Source organism: Homarus americanus, unplaced genomic scaffold (assembly GCF_018991925.1).
Source record: "Homarus americanus isolate GMGI-L3 unplaced genomic scaffold, GMGI_Hamer_2.0 scaffold5589, whole genome shotgun sequence".
Taxonomy (NCBI): Eukaryota; Metazoa; Arthropoda; class Malacostraca; order Decapoda; family Nephropidae; genus Homarus; species Homarus americanus.
This window is the reverse complement of record NW_024736650.1, coordinates 2,816,091-2,838,850: the sequence shown is the minus strand read 5'-3', so window position 1 is coordinate 2,838,850 and position 22,760 is coordinate 2,816,091. Positions and strand designations below refer to the sequence as shown.

Genomic DNA, 22,760 nt, shown 5'->3' with positions numbered 1-22,760 from the left:
GGTCTTGGTTCAACATGATCAGTTTTAAATATTGTTGTTACATGATATTCTGCAACTGCCTAGTTTAAGAAGTTAAGACTTTTAAGGAGGACTATTAATCATCAGGAATATTTTGACTTTTTATGACCTACCAGTGATATGTCTTTTGCATAATCTTACCACCATTACAGATCAAAACAGTGTCATTACTTGGAATCCTTTATATGAAAAGGGTGCATTCCCTCTCCCAAACTTAACTCACTGCATGAACAGTACCTCAAATACAGTAAGTCCTCGTATAACGTCGACCCGATTAACGTTGTTTTGGTACAACGTCGCTTCTCTTTAGTTACCAGTAATTCATTTAACGTCCCGACGACTCAATTTTATGTCGTTTTTGCGTCGTCGCAGACTACTTTTTACGGTGCCTCACCCTCTCTCATCTTGCTGCGCTTCGCTCTCTCGGGAGGAGGAGGCAGCCGCCGAGTCTCAGTGACTCATCAACCTCCTCCCCTCCCTCCCTCTCACCCTCCCCCGCTTCACTACCCACCACACACTCGCTCCACCACCTCCGCCCACCGGTAAGTACCAATATATATATATATATATATATATATATATATATATATATATATATATATATATATATATATATATATATATATATATATATATATATATATATATATATATATATATATACTATTTTCTATAAAAGTGCCATTGAATTTCAGTATATGGAATGTATTTCATGGGGCAAAGGGAGGCTCAGGAACGCAACTCCTGTATTTGACCTATTTCTTATGGGGAAAATTTATTCGCTTAACGTTGTTTCTTATAACGATGCGTTTTCAGTAACGTAACCACGACGTTAAGCGAGGACTTACTGTACAACCAATCAGCCACTCCTTCTTGTCTGAAACTTATAATACTAAATCAAGGGGAACCCTGGTTAAGATAGTGCAGTGTCAGGCAACAAAAGCCTCTCACATACAGCAAAAAATTAGTTCCTAAAATTACTACAAGAAGATAACATCACCCTAAAACACTACAAAACATTGCACTTATTTCTGTATTTATCAACTGTCTTGCTATAATGTAAAAGAATGGTACCATAAAGCTTAAGAATGGTTAGGATTACTACAAGTAGGTCAATAAAGAAATTCCATTATAAGTATTACAACTAAACCAAGAAATCATTAGTGTATTATTAAATATAAGCAGCTCATGAAGTTTGTTTCTTCATACTCTTGCATCAGTGTGTGGCCTGACACTATACTCCACCTAAACATTACATAAAAAATCAGATACATAATAAAACAATGTATCATCTTGGGTTCTACTGGTAGATGGTGCTCTGTGTACCCAGTAGCCCCTCTAGGCCACTCCACACCCAAGGCCCTCCCATCCTCCATGCCTCTGCATACAGTCTTTTTAAATTAAAAAATGCTTTGTAGACGAACACATTATGTAGCATTACTGATACCATAAATTAAAATGTAAAAATTAAAATTTAGTGCCAATGTCAGAACCCAATCACCATCCAGACATACACCGTAATATTAAAAATAAAATAAAATAAAATAAATAAAAAATAAAGTTTGTTCATCAAGGTGCTGTACTTTAGTGTTCAGTGTGTACTGTGTCCTGCAGCACATTCAGAGTACAGTATTTGCATGATAAAACACCACATTCAAAAAGGGCAAGATAATACCCCTATATCTGCCTCATCATCACCACCAGCTGCCCATAGGAACAAGGGCACCAAGACTGGCTAGTTACCTCAGGCCACACCTCCCTCTTTAAATGCACTAACCATACTTTTTAGGTTTTGAGAGACACAGTCATGTTGTTTGTACAAGTATTGTAGAAGTGTAGGATAATCATTTAGGTGTTTGGTGACTATCATAACTGGATTGATATTTGCCCAAAACTTTCCTGATCCCATCAAGATACTCACCAGGATTAAATGAAGGTAAATGAGAAAATGAAGCAGGGAGAGATACTGTAAGCTAAGACATGAATAACTACTACAGGTACATGTATACTGTATAGATGTAGTATCTGTACTGCAAGACTTATAAAACAAATTCAAATACAAGATTAAAATTTTAATTTAAATAACAGCAATACAACAAGGCTTCTCTGTATAATAATCAAACCATGCAGCATCAATTTCATGCAGAGTGTATCCATGCAAAACACTGGAAAGGTAAATACAATATTAAGTACAGTAAGTCCTCACTTAACACCGGGGTTACGCTCCTAAAAACGCGACGTTATACGAAACAACGTGAAGCGGATCAATTTTCCCCTTAAGAAATAGATAAAATACGGGAGTTACGTTCCTGAGCCTCCCTTTGCCCCATGAAATACATTACATATACATATACATAAAATCATTGCCATTTCTATAGAAAATAGTGCATACATATACAACTACTGTACTAAGTTTGTAATGGTACACACTGATGGGCGGAGGTGGTAGACTGAGTGTGTGGTGGGTAGTGAGGCAGAGGAGGCGGATGGCGGGAGGGGAGGAGTATGGCGGTAGCAGAGGAGGAGGGTGGTGAGTCACTGAGACTCTGCGCCGAGCCAAGAGAGTGTAGTGCGGCCAGACGATGTAGTTATCGAAACGTTAAGCGGGCCGAAGCTATACGAGGACTTACTGTACATGAGATACCGTAACTCATTCCACATTTTCTGTTATATAATAAAATGTTCTGATTTCCTCTATAATCAGACTAAACAGGGCATGACAACTGTTAAATAAAATATTGAACTTAAATTTATCCACTTACTAACCTATTTTCGAGCAAATTAGTGAGAAGTTTGACTGCAGGATAACGCACTTTAAAATCAAACTCATCCAAGAGGCTGACCAAGAGTTCTATGTTCTCCTGACGCTTGGTGAATATCTCAGTAAACTGCTCTCCTACAGCTGATGTCTGGTCATCTGTGGTTATACCTTCATCTTCTGTGTAATAAAGATTTTATAACAATCTTCCTGGAAAACATTTCTCAATATAAATTCCCACCTGACCCTACAGCCCATTATGCAATTACAAAAAATTAATTGAGTTTATGAGACCCTGATTTATGATATGGCCAGAACAAGAACATAAAGCTAAAGAAATACTGTACAGTGAACCCTCACTTTACGAGGTCAATTGAACCCACGGAGGCCCGCGTAAAGCGAGAAACGCATAAAGTGAACAACATAACATATGGGATTAAATGAAATAGAGACCGGCTGACCCCCAAACTCCACTTTTTCCGACACAATACCTATGTTCTAGTAAAAATAACATCTTAATTTTATGATGGTACATGCACACAATTAATACTTAAGAGAAATAGAGAAATACAGTTGCCAAGTTAATGTCCATTCAAATATTGGACTCAACTCCCTCCCCCTCTTCTCACACTCTTGGCTCTTCCCTCTCTGAGAAAAGTCTGGGGGAAAACCACTAGATTTTAAGGTATAGTAATAAATAATACTTCAAACTAAAGTTAGGATAATATAATTGACATTGCTGGATTCCTTGTAAGACCAGGAATATTTTGAATATAAATGTCATATATTTTGCACAAAAGATAACATATTTACTCAGAGTAAACATTATATCTAAAATTTGTATGTCTAATGCAAAATCTATGATGTTTATATTCAAAATGATCATCAAATTGTAAGAATTCCAGCAATGTAAATTATATTCTGGCCGGGTAATTTGTATGAATTTTATGAGCTAAAACAAATATCTTCAGTTAATAAAAAAAAAATTATTCTTCACACCGTGCCAGATGGTCGGACGGTCCCTCCCTCCCCCCCACCCCCCACCAACCCTCCCTACCAGATAAATGTGTGGGAAAACCAGACTATTTACCTTTTTAGTAATAAATAATACCTCAGACTGAAGTTAGGATAATATAATTGACATTGCTGGATTCCTTGTAAGACCAGGAATATTTTGAATATAAATGTCATATATTTTGCACAAAAGATAACATATTTACTCAGAGTAAACATTATATCTAAAATTTGTATGTCTAATGCAAAATCTATGATGTTTATATTCAAAATGATCATCAAATTGTAAGAATTCCAGCAATGTAAATTATATTCTGGCAGGGTAATTTGTATGAATTTTATGAGCTAAAACATATATCTTCATTAAATAAACAAAGAAATATTTGAAAATTCGCTCCGAAATCCATGCCGGAAAACTGAAGGTATTACTGTATCTCTACATAACAAGAGGCAACAAGGCAACAACTTCTTACCTGCTTCCTCTGGATATTCCTCTGGGGAAGTGATATTAACAAGAGTCTCTAAGGAATAATTAACAATCTCATGGTCACTCCTGTCTGCCTCCAGGACCTGCAAAGGAATATATAAAATTAAAATCAGTAAGAAAATAATGATCAGGATATGAAAACATGGCATGAAACAAGCAGTCAATAAAGAGTGAACTGTAAGCATTGCTGAGTTAAAGCTTCTAAAAACATAGCTAAAAGTCCACCCTATCAGAGCAACACACAAACATACAGAACTAGGGAGTGAGCCGCTTCATTAGTGCACTAATGCTGTATGACACCAAAAAAGAGGTAATCCACGGACGGACTGTATAGCTTCAGCAATGATATAAATGATTTATATATTAAATGGTAAAGTGCTCCAGGAAGATAAAATAATTAGGTTAATACAGTAACCCAAACAATGATAGTAGTACATTTCTGTAGAGGAAGAGTTCATTATTGGAAAACTGTAGCATAGAAAATACTGTAGAGGCAAGAAATCACACACACAAACCTGTGTAAGTGTATCCATCCCATGAGCTCCAACTAAAACTCTGTACTTCCGTGACATGGCTTTAAGTGCTCTGCAGCCATCACGGCGGTCCTCCAGGAGCGTGGATGATTGAACTCTGTCTATCAGCCGTTCTACCTGTTGAAAAATCATGTACAGTACATCAGAGATCATTCCATTTAACAGTCGTAAAATCTGGTTGTGTGCCGAGAGACAAGTACTGTATGGAGTATAAAAATTCCTCAATATAGTGTATCTGCCAAATGCAAATCTAGAATTACAGCCTAACAGATACAGTATACCTGTACTCAGTTTGAACACGGTGCCTTTTTCTTTAAGATATGTTTGTACATGTTCTCATATACAGTATACTGTGCAGTACAATGGACTTTTATTACAGCACGGCACAGTACTGTACTGGTAATCAAGATAATCATGGGATCTGGGTTACAGAGATAACTGGTATCGTCCTGAACTATGGGAAACTTATTCCTAGTACTAAGGAGGCGGCCACAAAAAGTAGGAACTTTTCTTCAATAAAATATTCGTAAAAATTAAGTGGTTTACATGTACCATTCATGATAAGGATTATCGACAAAAAGTAACACGAAAGGAAATTCAGAAAATTAATTAGGATTATTCACTTAACTAGGCGATACTCGACAACAGTACCACACATTAACGAGGAACTTTGGGGAATCTTTTTTTACAAAAGAAAAATGCTTCCTTACCTCATGAAAATACCATAAAATAATGAAAATTGACAATTTGCAAAATGTTGCTTTTGTGATGTCTCTCATCCTGAACTCTAATCAGTGATGTGCTAAGATACCATTATTTCCCACTTATATGCTGAGTGTTTCATCCCAATTTATCTATTCAGGTTAGGTTAGGTGCCAGTAAGCTAAGTGAATTCATTTTATCTCCGACAAATCATATACTGTAATGCAGCAGTAGCTGGTAAGTTATTCCTGTGTTGAAGCATTTGTGTGGAAGAAACACTGTTCACCAGAAAATTGCCAAAATTTTATAAGGGAATTTGCAAATCCTCATCATTTCCTGAAACTGTCAAAATATTACAAAATTTAGTAAAAAGTTGCAGTCTTCCACACAAATGTGTTATGGTAACATAAACTTAGCAAAGGCTCACACCTACACCAGCAGTTTGAGGACAAGGTAATCTTTGAGCACAAGTCTAACACCAGAACACAGTGTTCGATATCATTCAGTTTTTCCACAGATGCTCTTCGAATGATAGTAAGTAATAAAAGTGACATGACAATGCACAAAACCTAAAAGAACCTGACCTAACATCAAAGAAACCTACCTAACTTCCTAATAGGCAGACCCCCTGTCATGTTAAACAGAAAGTACCTGTACTGTACTTACTTTGATATCTGGTACCAAAAAAAAGCAACTTTATTGAAGAAGCATGGTGTAATTTTACATTTTTTGTGAACTTGAGAGTACGCTCGGACCGAACACAAACAGAGAACAGACAACACCGTGTTTAACCCCACATTAACCCTGATCCTTCATACTCTGCCCACTACAGGTGCTTTATCATCACAGATAGATAAGAAATTGAAAATTAAAATAAATACTCATTCATAACATAAAAAGTTGTCTTATCGTTTTTATTACTATCATCTAAAGAACATATGTGGAAAAAATTAATGCAATCGAACAACTCCTTCTGGTGTTAGCCATCTGCTCCAGCATTACATATAGGGGATATTTATCCATAGAAAATAAAAGCTTTCTCACCAATTGTTGCTGTACTTACTGTCTCAGCACCGGTGGGCTGGTGGCCAGGCTGTGGGGTCCCCAACACACTCTGGGTGACAGATCTGAAGTAATCCATCTTTAACTGGACTAATTCTTCTACTCTTCTCACGGCCAAATATCACAAGAGCCTGTATGCTCCTGTAATAAGTATCTAACGTTCTTATCAATTTAGTTTATCAAGATTCTTTCTGTTAAAAATAAAAAAGTTTGTTGGAGCTGTCAGCATTCCCTTTACTGTGTTTATGTACACGTAGCTGCAGACGACTCCTGCTAGTAGCCGCCGAGGACGAGAGAGCATCACTGGCGGCCACTGAACACCATCCCACAACACTATTCTAGCCTCTAACTGTATCTAATGTAACTTAAAGATCATTTCTTATTAGTTTTTAATGTCTTGTTACTTTTTTACTTTCATTAACTTTCATGGATAACAGCAACAGGTTTAGGAGTCCCATCTAAGGAGAGGAAATATATATGACTATGCTGCGTAAATGTATAAATTCCTAAATATTTTGTTGCTATCATTGAGGAGCAGTAGAGTACTCTTGAAATTACTGAGCGCTAAAAAGCAATTACTATCGGAAAAGAAAGCTAACAACATTCTACACTCAAACTAAGGAAAATATGATATTCCATTGTCACAATCATACCGATAATATATTAATGGGGTCCAGACAAAACCCTTTAAGTCAAGTGCAAAGTAGGACCCAAAAATATATATATTTAGAGGGGATTAGGTTAGTCTTATGATATAATAAATTTAATATTTTACATGTCGGAAAAGTGTTAATAAACTATAAATAATAAAAAGAATAAAAACTATGATTTAAACACTTATTATTTGCCCTAGGGAGGTTTGTCTGTAACGATATGTGCAAATGGGGGCTTGTGTCCTAGTCTTTTACTCTAAATAAGGGGTTTTTGATCTACTTTACTTGAGGAGATTTTGTCCAAGGGGGTTTTGTCCTGTTTTTTCCCTACACTATATTAACACCCACACTTATCCATTGTCCATAAAACATCCTGTTCACATGAGTCAGCCATTAACAGGTTCTCTCCAAATCGTATAGGAGAAACCCTAACAAATGTGTTTATATTAGATACTCACAGAATATTTCTGGAAGAGGCAATTGAGCCCAACGACCTTAATCCTTGGTACCAGTCAAGATAACACACCAACTTGACCATGGGCTGAAGACACACATAAAGTTGCTAAGTCAAATTTTAAAATCTGGATTCAATAAAGGAACGTCTTCCAACATACTGTACTAACGTAGTAGTTTTTTAACTTACAAAAGCTGATTAAAGGGAAGTTGTTGTTATTGAGTGGTTACTGTAGTTGATCTTCGTCTCGTGTTAATAAAGCATGGAGTCAAGTAAGTATGATGATAAACAAGTTGTGGTAAGATGATATATTGTTTTATCTCCTGTCCTATGGTCGTTGGTTAGACTCATACTCTACCCAGTTGTAAAGGATGGTGACAAAAGTATGACCTTGATTTTTGTCGGAAATTAATAATTATGGAGATATGACTCATTACCAACGACAATATAGTAAATACACAAAGTTGGCAGGGCTTTAATAAAAGGGGTAAACCCGCGCTAAATACTGAACCAATAACCTGTTCTAACTTTACCTGAACTAACTTTACAACGGATGTCTTTCCTGAGGTGGCTGGATAACCTCATAATTATGTGCTCATTCTTGGACCTACTTTAGTGTTATACAGGTACAGTATTTATAGTGATCCTAAACTTGTGTTGCCGCTGCTGATACAGGGTGTTCTTTTGCAGAGAAAAAAGGTGCTCCACCGAAGCTGAACAAATTCATGCACCAACGGAATCGTTACCGTACTCCTCCCAGCTTTAAGAAGCTTGCCACTCAATATCCAGAATTTCGGGAACACTGTACATATGATCTAAGTGGAAAGGTTCACTTAGATTTCAAGAACCCAAAAGCAGTACGGGCACTTACAACCTGTCTACTGGATCAAGATTTTGGACTAAAGGTGTGTTCATGCATCATGTTAATTATCTATGTATATTTTATTACTATGCTGTATTTAGCTATGCTACTGAATTATACCAGGTATCTACTATTGTATTGATAATTATATACAGTAAACCTTTGATTTAATGCAACTTCTATTTCTACAGAGTCTGTGTAATGTACATCACTGATTTTTACACCAGATTTGAAATACAGTACTGTACCCAACAACTTCCTCTCTCTGTAACCTGACTTTTGGTATTGTAAACTACTATGGATACTTGTTGCTCAGGAAAATATGTACTGTACCTTTGCTGAAAACTGGATGCACTGTACAACCAAACTGTGGCCAGCAGAAGAAATTACTGGCCACCTCTGATGTTTTGCAGTACAGTGCTGTATTTTAATAATGTAGGAGTTGTGTTGCACCTCTGTAAAGCTCCCCAGTGCTATGTGCATTATACAAGGTGTAAGCACAATTTGTTACAGTTATCAAGGAGTGCCTGAGTCGGTGAATGGAACAGTGAGAAACAAATTGAACCACAGAGTAGATGAGGGAAGGAGCTGTAGGTGTACTGTACAATAATGTACTGTACTTAGATATATAAGGAGAAAACCTTGTCAAAGGAGATAAAGGTGATGATGACAAATGATGTGCATGAGACCAATAAATGAAATAAATAGGATGCAGGGAATAAGAAAGAAGAGAAATAAAAAATATGTGGAAATGAAATAGTGTTGTTCAGAATGTTTACTAAGGTAGTATAGACATGTTCAGAAAATAGAAAGCAAAAAATTGGTAAGAAAGAACTTGTAGTCTTGAGTTGGAGGTAGGTGATAGATGGACAGATGGGTTGAGGGACATAAATAAGGTAACGGAAGTAGGCATGCAGGTGGTGTTGCTGTATGTGAATAACTGAAGAGCGCTGTTTTTAGTCGTACTTTGGGGACAGTTGTGCTGCTGATGAGCAATACTAAGTTTTTGAAGTGATAGATGAATTGTTTAGATATCTTGGGAACCTTGTTGTGGAAGGAGAACACCATAGCAATACATGTTTGTTTCAGCAGTGAGAATGAATGAATGAAAAGAACAATATATTTGGTTATGGTTCTTGCTATTTTTCAGTAGAGCAGGAAGTGTCTTACAAGAGTGAAAATAGTTATACAGTAGTTTCTCACTCATGACAAATTTCATTCCTTTTCACATCTTTAGGTTAGTATCCCAGATGATCGACTAGTGCCAACACTTCCCTTACGCCTCAACTATCTCCTATGGATAGAAGATCTGATGACACATGCAGCACGTTATGATTCTGAACACATGGTTGTAGGAGCTGATATTGGTAAGTTTTATATATATACTTTACATACTTATTTATTTATATTGTAAATGTGAACAGATATGATGCTTTCAGAGGTTTACTCAGAATTTTTTTGAGAGTTGGGGAACTGGCCAAGATGGTGTGTGACAGAGTCATTTTAGGGACAGGTATAAGCCTCCAAAAGGTGAGGTTAGGTCATGACATTGCTTGCTAAAGGCACAAATTGTACAGGGTGACATAAATGCATATACTGTACAATAAAATAGAGAGGTACATCACACAATTCTGAGGAAAGCTGATGAGCTTATACAAATACTGTACCAGCTATTTGTCTTGTGTATTTACAGGTGTCGGGGCAGCGTGCATTTATCCATTATTAGGAGCTAAACAATTTGGTTGGTGTATGTTGGGTACAGAAACTGACCAGCTCAGTTATGGAAGTGCAACAACAAATGTACTGAATAACAACTTACAAGACAGGGTATTTGTAAAGAAGGTAAGATCTTGTGTCTATGTTCTCCACATACTCATGCCATAGCAGCTTTTCTATTCATAATTTTTTTTTTAAATCACTATGAATTCTAGCTCGATGCTCTCTTTCTAGATGGCTCTTGACAAAGTGCAAGCCATTTTTGAGAAGCTAGGATTAGACTGCCCATTAATTGGCTGGTGGGGGCTGATTACAATCATTCATATTTATATATTTTCAGGTTGAAAATGGGATTATTCTTAAAGGTGTACTTGATGAAAAAGAGGCTCAGAGTCAGATATTAGAAAGCAAATTAAGAAGAAAACAAACTGAAGATGCTGACCTGTCCAAGAACATTGATACTACTGACTCACAGACACCCACACAAACTTCTCAAAGTGAAATGAAGATTGATGGTAGTCACTGTACATCTGATTCACAGTCAGGTATGTTATAGTAAATTAGGTAACACCTGTGGGTACACACCAAGTACTGTAGATTGTAACTCTCATGTAAGAGGCTGCACTTGGCTTGTACGAAGGTAGTCTTGTTCGTTCCAAATTGTGCTTATGGGAAATTTGATCAAAATGCAAACTTTTATAGCAGACATTATTAGAACGACAGTAGTTATGGAACAGACAGCATAAAAAGCAGAAAACTTCAAGTCAGAATCTTGAAACTGAAGCTTGTGTTCTGTGTATCAGACAAGAGAAACATTACCTTGTCACCATTGTTGAGGCAGACTCGTTGTTTACTGATTCTATTCACCCCTGTACCTCACAGAAAAGAGCCACGTAAGTAGGCTCCACCGTCTCCCATTGCTTATTTTCTTTACAAAAACTAACCCTCATATATTTATTTAACATAAATATAAAATTTTTGATAGAGTACAGAAGTTCATTATCCCATTTATGAAGATCACTTATTATTCATTAAATGTGTTATCTTATTTAGCATAGAAACATCCTTCTTACCCTTTTCTTTATTCATCAGGTACAGTACTGTACTGCATACTCTTTGAAACCTAGAACATATACTGTACACTATGTATAATTTATTCACAAATAAATGCACACACATAATACACATGTACAATCAAAGACAAAAGTCGTGTCACGGTTTTGTCCGAAGATTAAATATAACCCGTGAAACATTATGAGAGCCCTACCACAAGGCAGAGCGCACCAAAAGTTTTGCCCTTCGTCATAATTATGTTTTCACCAAATTTCACGACACGACTTTTGTCTCTTTCATTGCACACTCGCACCAAAAAGTATCGGTGCAGGGTGAGATCGACGACTTCCAAAACGATACGTATACACTGTGATGTGTCGGGAGGGTTGGTAAGTGTATCCTCATAACCCCCCCCCCCCTCCACTAGGTGTTGCCAGATGGCTGACAATCAGTGTGTTTGTTTCCTCTTTTCGGATTGTTGCTTTGTGTCGACTGAATGATGAGCGAGGGTTCGGTCTTGGTGAACTTGGATATAAAACAGAGGCAACATGAAGCAGTAGAGATCTACACATGCCAGACGACATGGAAACCTCAGAGGGAACACGAGGAGCTATCATTGCCCGTCATAACGAAGGGTTCGGCGTCACAGATATTAGCCGGTGGGTTGGTGTCCACAGGAATACCGCTGCACGATGGATTCGGCGATACCTCGAAACTGGTGCTACAGACGACAGGTCTCGGAGCGACCGTCCACGCTGCGCCACCCCTCAGGACGACCAGATTGAGTGGTTTATTTGGTAGCATAAATTAATGTGGCAATATTCACAAGTATCACAAATAATTTTGTTAACAGGGAGCTTCTCATATTCCATATTATCTATTTATCACTTCCCGACCTTATTTATAACAGTTTGTTTCACTTGACCAGGCCATAGTAGCAGCTCAGCAGGATTACAGGGCTGCCAACATACGGATGGAACAACTCGCATTTCCCAATACCTATCGTCACTGGTTTCAAATTGTTCACACTGCAGTATGCACCGATACTTTTTGTTGCGAGTGTACATGCATGTACAGTATACAGACACCTGAATATAATTTCCTAATCATAATTTTCATAATCATCAATACAGATAAGCTGAAAGCTGTGAAAAATAAAAATGAAGAATTGAGCACATTCTTTTATGACTTCACAATGTGCAATCCACCATTCTTCAGTTCAGAGGAGGAAATGGATACAATGAAGAAGAGCAGGAAGGACAGAGGGGAGCCTGTCAGTGCTGCAACTGGTATGGTTAAACCCACCAATGACTTTTACTGTTTTATTTGTTCATCTCATCCCCCCCAAGCACATCAATTAGGTGGACAGTTGACATTTCAAAATAAATGTAAGAGTAATCATTGAGTTTAGGTGACAGTAAATGCTATTTTATCATTTTGAGATGTATATGTCAAAAAAAAACCTGATGTGATACTTTTTTACACTTAATTCTTAAATAGCAACCATCATCAGTGGACGTTTTGTTCCTTGCCTTTTTTTCACATCGGGGCAGAGTAGAGAATCCTGAGCCGGCAGTAAAGGGTTAATGGAGGAAATTTTAATTAGAATTTGTTGTTTGTTTAGGTGCAGTCCATGAGAAGGTTACAGCAGGTGGAGAGATCACCTTTGTCACACAGATGATAAAGGAAAGTCAGCTGTTAAAGGACAAAATCAGGTGTGATATGAGTACTGTTTTAACCTTGGTGATTTAATAGTCAAGGTTAATTAGCGGTAATTGAGTGTTAACACTTTCACTAAGGGATGCCACTTTTAATATTTTACTTGGCTAATGTTAGATTATTTTATTCAGCTCAGGGGAAGCCATATTCAAGGGGTTAATGATATTTTGAAGTGTGGCATACACAGCTAAAATTTCGACCGGTAAAAGATTTATATTAGTTTGTGCATATACTTTTCATAGGGGTTAACATTATACATTTGCTTTACAGAATCTTCACAACCTTGATTGGAAGCAAGGCTCATGTGAAGCCTATTAAAACTGCACTAAATGGTGCCAACCCGACATGCTCAGTATTGACAGAATTTTGTCAAGGGAGAACCATGAGGTGCAGTAAGACAGCATTAAAATTTTTCTAGTTTTGTTAATTTCCCCAGATTTTGTTTAGTATTAAGGTGCCAATTTGGGTTCAGCTATACAGTATAATAAATAGATATACCGGTACTTTGCGTATTTAAAAGTAGGGCAGTCATTTACAGGAGAACTTCTCAAACATATAGAATGTCCCTTTATATAAAGTAGATTGTGGAAAGAGTTGATTTAAATATACTGTAGAGGTAATTTTGTTGTAAGTAAGGTACAGTGAAAAGTACTGTACCTATATGTTAAATTAGGGATATTTTTTATAATGGCTCAAAGCACACTATTAACCTCATTCATAAGTTTAACAGAAAACAATATGCTGTACAGTACAAGGTAAATTTCATGTAAAACATGTTGAATATTACCAATGAGAATGAGAAATTGATTCTTCCTTCTGTGCATAACAGATTTGAAGGTACAATACAGTATGTTTCATTTTGAGTTTGAATGCAATTTGTTATATCTTGCAGATGGGGTATAGCTTGGTCCTTTGATCCTACACTACATCTAGACTATGTGAAGAGTAAGAAAGACATAGTAACCAATAAACCACTTGTTTTAATTATGCCTCGTAGCCTCATGACAGTGTATTCTGTCATGGCTGCTTGGAACATGATCAAGAAGTGGCTACAACAACTCAAGGTTTGCAAACTTCTCTTCCTTTTACATCTTCTCTTAAAATGTTAGTTTTGTATCCACCAGATTCTTTGATTACAACTTTAAGTAAATCATATAAAAGATAAGTTAAGGTACTTGACTATGAACTCCATTAGAAAGTAGGATTTCTGAATCCATCCTCCATATTTATCTATGCAATAACGAATGTCTTCCTGACTTTTAGGTGAAGGTGCGAGTTTTGAAAAGCAGTAAATATTTTGTAAGTGCTAACGTGAAGGCTTTTAAAGCTACTTGGCTACATCAGAGAAGAAAGAAGCGTGAAGATATGAAAAAAGGAATGACTACAAGCAAGGGTAAGTTATCAGCATGCACAGGTTGCCTTCATATTATACTGTACTCCTACAATAGGCTAGTACAGGTATCAGCACAAATTGCTATAAATTAGGAGAAAATTCTGTTGTAAAAAGAGGAAAGATCATTCCCAGTTAGAGCCAAAGTTTCCTTTTTCACAATGATTCTATGCCAAAAGCTGTATACTTACATTTAACCTTCATTGTAACATGGTTGGAGAGTTATCTGGAGTGTTGATGAGTCGTGTCAAGTGATGAAATATGTTTTGTTTGAAGCTGTTGCACACAGCCCAGAACGAGCAGGAGATGATGTTGACATGCACTTGCAATACATCTTTCTTACTTGAAGGCACTGCTACAAAACACCAAATATTACTGAACAGAGGTCAAAGGATGTGCATCCATCATGATAGTTGGCGAGTAACTGACCACGAGACACGAGTCTTGAGACAAAGATAATGCACGAGTAGAATTGTCAATTAAATAAATATCCGATACAAAGTATTTCGTCTCGCTTGCCACAAAAAAAATAAGAGCATTGAGAAATGTCACCCAGGGTCACCTTAGCAAACGTAGAGGAACGTCACCCAGGCTTTAAGGGTTAACTGCCATTTTATTAAGAATTTTCTTCGGAAAACTACATCATCATTGAATCATAAACTGATAATATACATTTCTCCATTACTTGAATAGTAAAAGGGAAAATAAATCGGTAATTACTGAATTAATCATTATACTGATTGTGAAACTCACTTTTATTGATTAGGAAGTTACTAGATAAATATTATCATCACATTGGGAAAATCAGGTTACCTGTCTATCATTTTAGTGAAGATTTAATTACAATATTCTATCATTGAAATGTACGTGTGCAGATTATTTCTGTTTGATGTCTCATCCTTTTCCTATGCTGTCTACATTGGCTTGGCACCACACAGTTTCTCTCCTTTAGAGTTTCTTTACCACTTGATCCATCCCACATAGAACTAGGAGAGGAGTAAATACAGAATATAAGGAATTTAGTGTGTAATCTTTCATCCTATTTAATTTTGAAAAGCCATCATCATGTGATATTAGCTAGTGTATGGCGATAGAGTTTCTCTATGACAGTACAGTACTCCTGTTGTTTAATAAAGACTGAACTTTTTTTTACAGGTAAGAAAGAGATTGAGGAGCATAATTCAGAAGAAAATGAGGCAACAGATCATGACATAACGAGACTATCACTTAAAAGGAAGAGAGAGAGACTGGAGACATCTCAACTTGTAGAGCAGAATGAGGAGGAACAGAAGAGAAAAAATCCCAAGATATGTGTAGGCAGTACATATGATGAAAATATAAATGGGTCTGGCAAGGCTTTGCCTATGGAGCAAACCTCATCTAAGAGGTCCTGTAGCAGCCATCATCTGGATATCCTAAACAGTCAGTCTGAAAATTCTCAAGAAATTGGAAAGCAGGAAAGTTTAGAAATAGTACAAGAGAAAGAAAAACAGCATAATTTAGGCAATGATAAAATGGAAAGAAGCGACTGTATCCTTAGGTGTAACTTCCAGGTGAAGCAGCTAGGACGACTTATCAATATGGAGGCTTATTTTCTGGATGGTTCCTCTGGCAAAGATGGGCTTAACCAACTGCTTCAGTTCATGCGAAACCAGCTTACTAAACCAACTCCATAAGTTTTTATTGGGAAATAACTTCTGAATTTAATTCTAAATTCCTATAATGACTCATGTTAACTTTAAGATTAAAGTACAAGAAGGTAACCCATAAGTTTATACACATAATGGCATGATTGAAACTGACATTTCATCAAAATTGTGGGAACTCAGTGGTTACCAAGGAAACCAAAGTAAGGGTAAGGTGGGACTTCAGAGATTATGATTTTTGGACTTATTAGTGTCAAATAATTATGAATGATGTTTCTAATAATTATAAATAACATACTTTTTAGATAGTTTAATAATACCTCTATGATAAATATTGAATGGTGATATTTCTTCATCTATGACATTAGTAAAGTACAGTTATTACCTTACAAGAAATGGACAGAAATGAAATTTGTTTTGCAAGCTGCAACTTGTCTCTATTTCACTTAAACATACCCTGACAAGAACTTGTTGAAACAATAAACAGTAATGCCACACAGCCAATGTGAGCCTAGAAGCAATGCAGGCTGTCTCATAGGTCACACACCATAGGAAAATTAATCGTCTCTAGTTTTCAACAAGTCAAAAAAGATGGCTGAGAAATTAACACTGGAGGAAAGAGCCAGTTTAATATCCATGTTTGGAAAGCCAAATGTTAAACACTAATCGGTTTCAAAAGAATTTATACAACCACCACCAAATGACTGCGTGTTGTCGATTAAATTTTTTGTTTAACTGATAGGTGTGAAGCATCTGGCTTTTCGTACATCATTATTAAACCAACCTTTTCCTCCAGTGTTAATTTATCTTCCACCTTTGTTGAATTGTGATTTCCTCACCTGAAAAATAGAACATTAATTTACTAAAGGTGCGCGGCCTGTGAGTACCTGGTTACCCTTTAGACGATAAAATTTTAACAATTCGAATTGAACCTTGTGAACTACAGTTCAATGTTGTCTCTGACTTTTTATAACTATTGATTTATATCTCGCTCCTGTAATGAATATAAATATCCTGAACTTAAAATTTACCCGTCAAATATACTGTACGGTACTCACTATGTTGACTTATCCCTTGGAAGTTTCACCTGTTTCCTCAAAAAATAAACTTGACAATCTACTGCAAGACCATATACAGCCATTGTAAGGGTGAACCCAAAAGAAGATTACAACTAAAAAAATAATAATTCACGCCATTTATTGTTACAGGCATACCCGGGTTACTGAAGGCTTTCCTTCCTAAAAATTTGTCTGTAATGTGGGACCACTTTTCCCATTGACTCCAATTATATAATTTTAGATGAATTCCGATAGAATTTTTTGGCCCAAAAATGTAATACAAGCACATACAGTTTATGAATGAAAATAAAGTTTTAAACACATACGGTACAATGATTCATTCGTGATGTAATATGACAAAAAGTGCACACTTGAATTTAACTCACCAGAAATGATGTCGAGTGCTGCATGAGGTGGTGAGGTGAGGTTTTGCGACCGGAGTCACTGGGAGTTACCTCCTTATAACATCAAGTTTAATACCCAACATAAATTCCTTTATGAAATCTTTTAGCACCACAGCTTTCACTTGAACTTGATGACCTTTCCCCACTCATCTTAAATAAGGGTACACAGTAACACAGACACAAAACTGAACACAATCTGGGGAATGAATTCACAACAGAGCAGCACCCTTGTTGTTGTGATGGGTAGGTGCACCGCCCTCCAACCGTTTGTAGCAACCACTAAAAATCCACACAAAATAAATTTTAAAATTTTGGTGAATTTTTTTGTTTTACTATACAGGTATAAAGCTTCTTTTTTTTTTTTACCCAAATTCCAGAAGGGCGAATTTCCGTAACGCAGGGATGCCTGTAACTAAAAATATTTAAGGTCAAGAAAACTCATGGTTAAAGAAAATGCATTTTGGCACAATATAAAACATATAAACATTTTTACAATGTTGAATGACCAAGATTCAGCACTACAAAACCTTAAAAATTACTCATCCTCTGATAGCATTTATACAGTTATACACATATGTTACAAAAAATAAGCATAAGATTCTTATGTAAATGCACAGATGTTTGTGGCAGTGTTACCTACATATTAAATAAGTTAATGCTGGAAAATGCTATAGTTAAGTATATATCACAAATTTAGCGTTTCTGAAGCAAAGCATCAACTCGCATAACCAAGATACTACTTCACCACATTATTTTTGTACCTCAATGGCCGCCAACCTGCAGCACACCACTCACTCTTAATCAGTATTTAATCTGAAGGGAAGAGATGTTTTCTAATACATAGCAATACATAGCTGTAAAACATCATCTTCTCTGCTCTTTTGCACATTATAGAAACGGCATTATGACAATTATTAGAGGCATCACTAGGAAATATCAAATATACTTTGATTTCTATAGGGATATAAATTATGTAAGGTGAAATGTAGGTAAAAGTACATAATTTGACAAGGAAAATCTTAACTTGTCAAGTTTAACCACTTCTTGAAATAAACTTTAGAAAATTGCCTCATCAGAGGACAATAATTTTGTCTTCTCAGCCATCATAAAAATTGAGACCTAACTCAAATGGTTTGACATAACTGAAGAACAAAGATAAGCTATTTCAGTGGCCACTGGCTGCATGTTAACAACTGGAGAGAAAAAAAGCATCATATTAGTGGCTTTATGCCCCCACAAATGTTACATGCAATATCAGTGTCCCTGGCTAAGCTAACCTTTTTTGCATGGGCGTCGCTATCAAACAAATTATGGAAATGGAGTACTGGACGTTACATAAATAATTTTAACCTTCTGTTGTGGTAACATTGAATTATGCAAATTAAACAATACAATACTGTAGTGTAGAATTATTCATCTGACCAATGAAGCAGTAAGGGGGACTCCTGTTAGCAGTCATAAAGGTCTGGTCTGAAAAAATATTTCCTTGGTAATACAGTACAGTATATAATACCATACAGAAGGTGTACTGTAGTAACATTCTTGAAGTGTGTTCTCCTCAAGGTAATTAAATAAACCTGACAATGTTACAGGATTTTATCCATAAATCCAATACAGTACTGTACTGTGTTTGGTTCTAGTGACAAATATAACCATTAGATTAATGATAACTGACAGTTGAAAACTGCAGGAAAATCTTTGGACTAACAAGGAAAAAATAAATAAATAAAAACTACCAGAACATCTTTTTGTAAAACGGTGATTATGTTTTGTCTAAAGTAAATTCTAAACAATGGCTACACTGTATGTCAACTTAGAATGTACAGCCCTGACTCATGTATTTATTACAGTAAATATTAAATAGAGGTTTAAGAAAGTCTTAAGACTTGATCTTGTCTTTAATAACTTTTTGAAAATCAGTGAAGTGAAGACATTATGCTTATGCACCACAGGACAATAGTCAAACCAATTTACATTTACAGTACAGTACTGTACAGTATATTTATATATGTACTGTATATATATTCAGATAACGATACTAATAGTACAGGACTGAATTTGGGTTTTATTTATAACTTTTTATGTCTTGTTTCCTCAAACACTTTGGAGAAGGCTAAATGACATTTATGCAAATGTGCTCCTATTTTGATATAAAAATGTTTGTTGCCAGAACTTAATAAAACTATATCAGTCTCCACCAATAATGTTCATGAAGAATCTTTTACCAGCACCTCACTCCCATATACCTTCCATTTTCAATTGTAGTACTGTACAGTTATGTCAGTGTATGCTCAATACATTCATGTTGATTTTGTAGTTGTAAGGTATAAGTGATATTCATGTTTTAAATACGATATTTACCTATTAGAACAGATGAGTGAGGGTAGAAAAAAAGAGAAGCAGCAATATTTGAATGATTTTCCTAAGTTTCAAAATTGGTGACGAGGTAAATGTTACCCACAGAAGTTATAATTAAAGAAATCTGTATCCTGTGTCAATACCAGAAAACTAACATTGTACAGATACCCCTTGCTCTAAGAATGGGTCAGGTTCCTTGAAAACCATTTGTTAAATGAATATTCATATAACAAAAACATGAGAGAAATAGGGCTCAGTTCCCCAATGACAAAACCCCAATATTATACAGTACGTACCTGAAAAAATTTAATTGGTTTACAAACAACAAAAAGCAATACCTAACTGCTGCAAATTAGTTCCTAACTTCTGTAATTTGGTACAGGGGTCCTCGCTGTAAGTTATACCGGTATACAGTACAGTACTGTACATAATTTTTTATATACTACGCTAAAAATTAGAGGAAGAAATTTTCATTACGCGTCAATTGTTTCACATATACAGGTATCCCTCAAGATACGAACAGGTTAGGTAAAAAAAAATTAATTAGGTGAATTTTCGTATCACAAATACATAAACATTCAGTATGGGAAAAATAGAGTTCGGTTCCCTAATGATAAAATATCCCCCAAAACATGAAATCGATTTACAAACAAGAACAAAACCAACCTAACTACAGGTAATAAATAGTACACAACTACTATAATTTACTACCTAACACAAGAAAAAAAAAATTAAAATACTGTTTAACTTTGGTACATTACCTTATGGGAGGGCAGTTCTGGGCTCACCACCACAAGGAGACAGATTCATTCGTAACAATGTTATTTATTACTTTTGAGTGATACACGATGGCTCTATTTGGCTACTTGTACACTTAGACAACTGATCAATGAATAAACCAGGGTATATACAGATGCATAATATACTGTATACTACAATCCAATAACTCATCTGGGGTTGAGTTGGGATTTTTTTCAGGAAATTTTATTATTTTATAATGAATTTTACTAAACCTGCACCAAATGAAGATATACAGTATGTTATAATGACTGTTGCTGAAAGCTCTCTCTCTCTCTCTCTCTCTAGGAAAACATCCTGAGCTTTCAAGGGGTATTACTGTACAATCATGTTGAAATGCACATACCTTATGGGAAAAAATTTCTCATTATAAAACATTTCGCTCCAAGTCACATTTCTCTGGAACACTTCCCGAAGTAAAATTGAGGAACCCTGTACTGTACCTAACTACGGTACTTGTACTTTAATTTAGCATTTAACACATTAAAATATTAATAAATATAAATTTGGTACATTACCTTAAAAGACCATATTGATACAGTACAGGATAAGAGAGAATAGCTTTTGTATAGTGAAAAAGATGTGTAAGAATAGAATATTAATAGAGAGAACATTCATATAGCGAGGGATACCTGTATTGGCCCTTGTGTAAGTGTACAACAGAAATAAATGGAGAATAGGAAGTAAAAGACATTATTTTCTCAAAAAGAAATACCTGTATTGGATTATAGAAGGTTAACATTGTTGTGGTTCATAATGAATAAAATAATTTGTCGTTTTTCTTAATTCTTCAACTCTTCTACCTGGCAGCCTTCACTCTCTCTACCTTTATACCAACATCATGTCTGGAGATCTTTTTAGTAATAAAACTGAAGAAATTCACTTAACCCCAGAGGAAAACTATCTTTCTGAGTGACACCCATGGACCTCAAGGCTGCCATCAATAACATATTTTCACTCACCCCAAAAAATCACATTACATGTACTGTACACACAATCAAATAAAGTATCTTTACAATTTTGTGTTAGACAATATGACAATGAATGAAGGAATTGATAAGCCTACCGAGACAACAGTTCATTTTGATTTTCACCAGACCCATCTGTAAAGATACTGTTTTGATTGTGCATACAGTAACTACTATTTGAGACTTAAATAAAAAAATGAAAGCTCCAGGAAGCCATAACAACACCAAAGGAGAGATGGTGGTCAACTGCAGCTCCTTGTCTATACTGTGTGTCAAACTCTACTTCATGAACCATTTGTTAAAGATAATTGTAATACAATTACTGTATCTAAAAGACAAACAGCTTCTTAAATAATGATTAAGAAGTACAATAGCTACATTAAAACTGCCATTTCACTTTATACTTGTACTGGGGAAGGGTGGAGTAACATTAACAATAAATTTGAATTGAAGTAAAATTTACACATGACTTGCAGTGTATCTAAACATCAACATTATTTTGTTAACACCATTGGGCAAACATGTCAATCCACATGCTCTCTTTATCTGCCACTGTTAATGTATTTCAATACAAATAATTGCTAAAAACATTAAATATCACTCATCCCTGAACTACACGAAGGCTAGGCCGGAACTGACCACCCATGTTTCAAATGGTTGAGTGGAAAAGGCACACGTAGGTTGTACCATGTACTGTATGAGATTTTGGACTGTTTGTCCTTTATGGGCAAATTATTGGAAGGTATAATTTTAAACTTGTATATTTTTTCAAAATATTCAAATTTAAATTTAAATTTAGTTTCATTGTTATTACAATAATTTACTTATTATATAAACTTAAGTTCTGAGTAAAATTCATCTTAGCAGTACAGTATATACTGTACATTAGTTGTGAACGAAAACATCTTTGCACAGTAAAATGTCTCGCAACCGAAAATTTACTTCACAAAATACAGTACAGTCTCTCCTCGACTTACAAGAACCCGGACATACGACGACCATGGTCGTATAAAATATTTTTCACATTACGTATTTTCGAGTCCCGACGTTAGTGATTGCGCTGTGTACTGACAAAATTTTCGTTTGCAATTCCCTTTAAAATGGCTG

At 35.7% G+C, this 22,760-nt stretch overlaps 2 protein-coding genes across 5 annotated transcripts in view; one reads left to right on the top strand and one right to left on the bottom strand.

Moving 5' to 3' along the window:
• The window catches only part of LOC121872292 (general vesicular transport factor p115-like), a 33,779-nt gene extending 26,023 nt beyond the window's left edge, over positions 1-7,756 (bottom strand). The window contains exons 1-5 of one of the 4 annotated variants that reach the window (XM_042374982.1): positions 7,686-7,756; positions 6,576-7,032; positions 4,793-4,927; positions 4,264-4,360; positions 2,785-2,956 (exon numbers count right to left, since the gene is read on the bottom strand). In XM_042374982.1, the coding sequence (XP_042230916.1) occupies positions 2,785-2,956; positions 4,264-4,360; positions 4,793-4,927; positions 6,576-6,653 (482 nt within the window). In that variant the 5' untranslated portion in view covers positions 6,654-7,032; positions 7,686-7,756. Of the gene's footprint in view, positions 1-2,784; positions 2,957-4,263; positions 4,361-4,792; positions 4,928-6,575; positions 7,033-7,685 lie in introns of those variants that run through there. The other 3 variants (XM_042374983.1, XM_042374984.1, XM_042374985.1) reach the window with 3 other exon arrangements.
• Positions 7,757-7,804: 48 nt separating this feature from the next.
• On the top strand, positions 7,805-17,448 carry LOC121872293 (RNA N6-adenosine-methyltransferase METTL16-like). Its single transcript, XM_042374986.1, has 11 exons — positions 7,805-7,953; positions 8,372-8,586; positions 9,781-9,910; positions 10,237-10,385; positions 10,600-10,804; positions 12,446-12,601; positions 12,937-13,027; positions 13,302-13,418; positions 13,924-14,095; positions 14,295-14,424; positions 15,577-17,448. The coding sequence occupies exons 1-11, from the start codon at positions 7,944-7,946 to the stop codon at positions 16,095-16,097; spliced, it is 1,896 nt and encodes a 631-aa protein (XP_042230920.1). The 5' UTR covers positions 7,805-7,943; the 3' UTR covers positions 16,098-17,448.
• Positions 17,449-22,760: the final 5,312 nt, after the last annotated feature.

Coding starts and splice junctions, on each gene's coding strand:
- LOC121872293 (XM_042374986.1), top strand. Junction 10,805..12,445: donor TACATCTGATTCACAGTCAG/GTATGTTATAGT, acceptor TCATCAATACAG/ATAAGCTGAAAGCTGTGAAA. Junction 14,096..14,294: donor AGTGGCTACAACAACTCAAG/GTTTGCAAACTT, acceptor CCTGACTTTTAG/GTGAAGGTGCGAGTTTTGAA.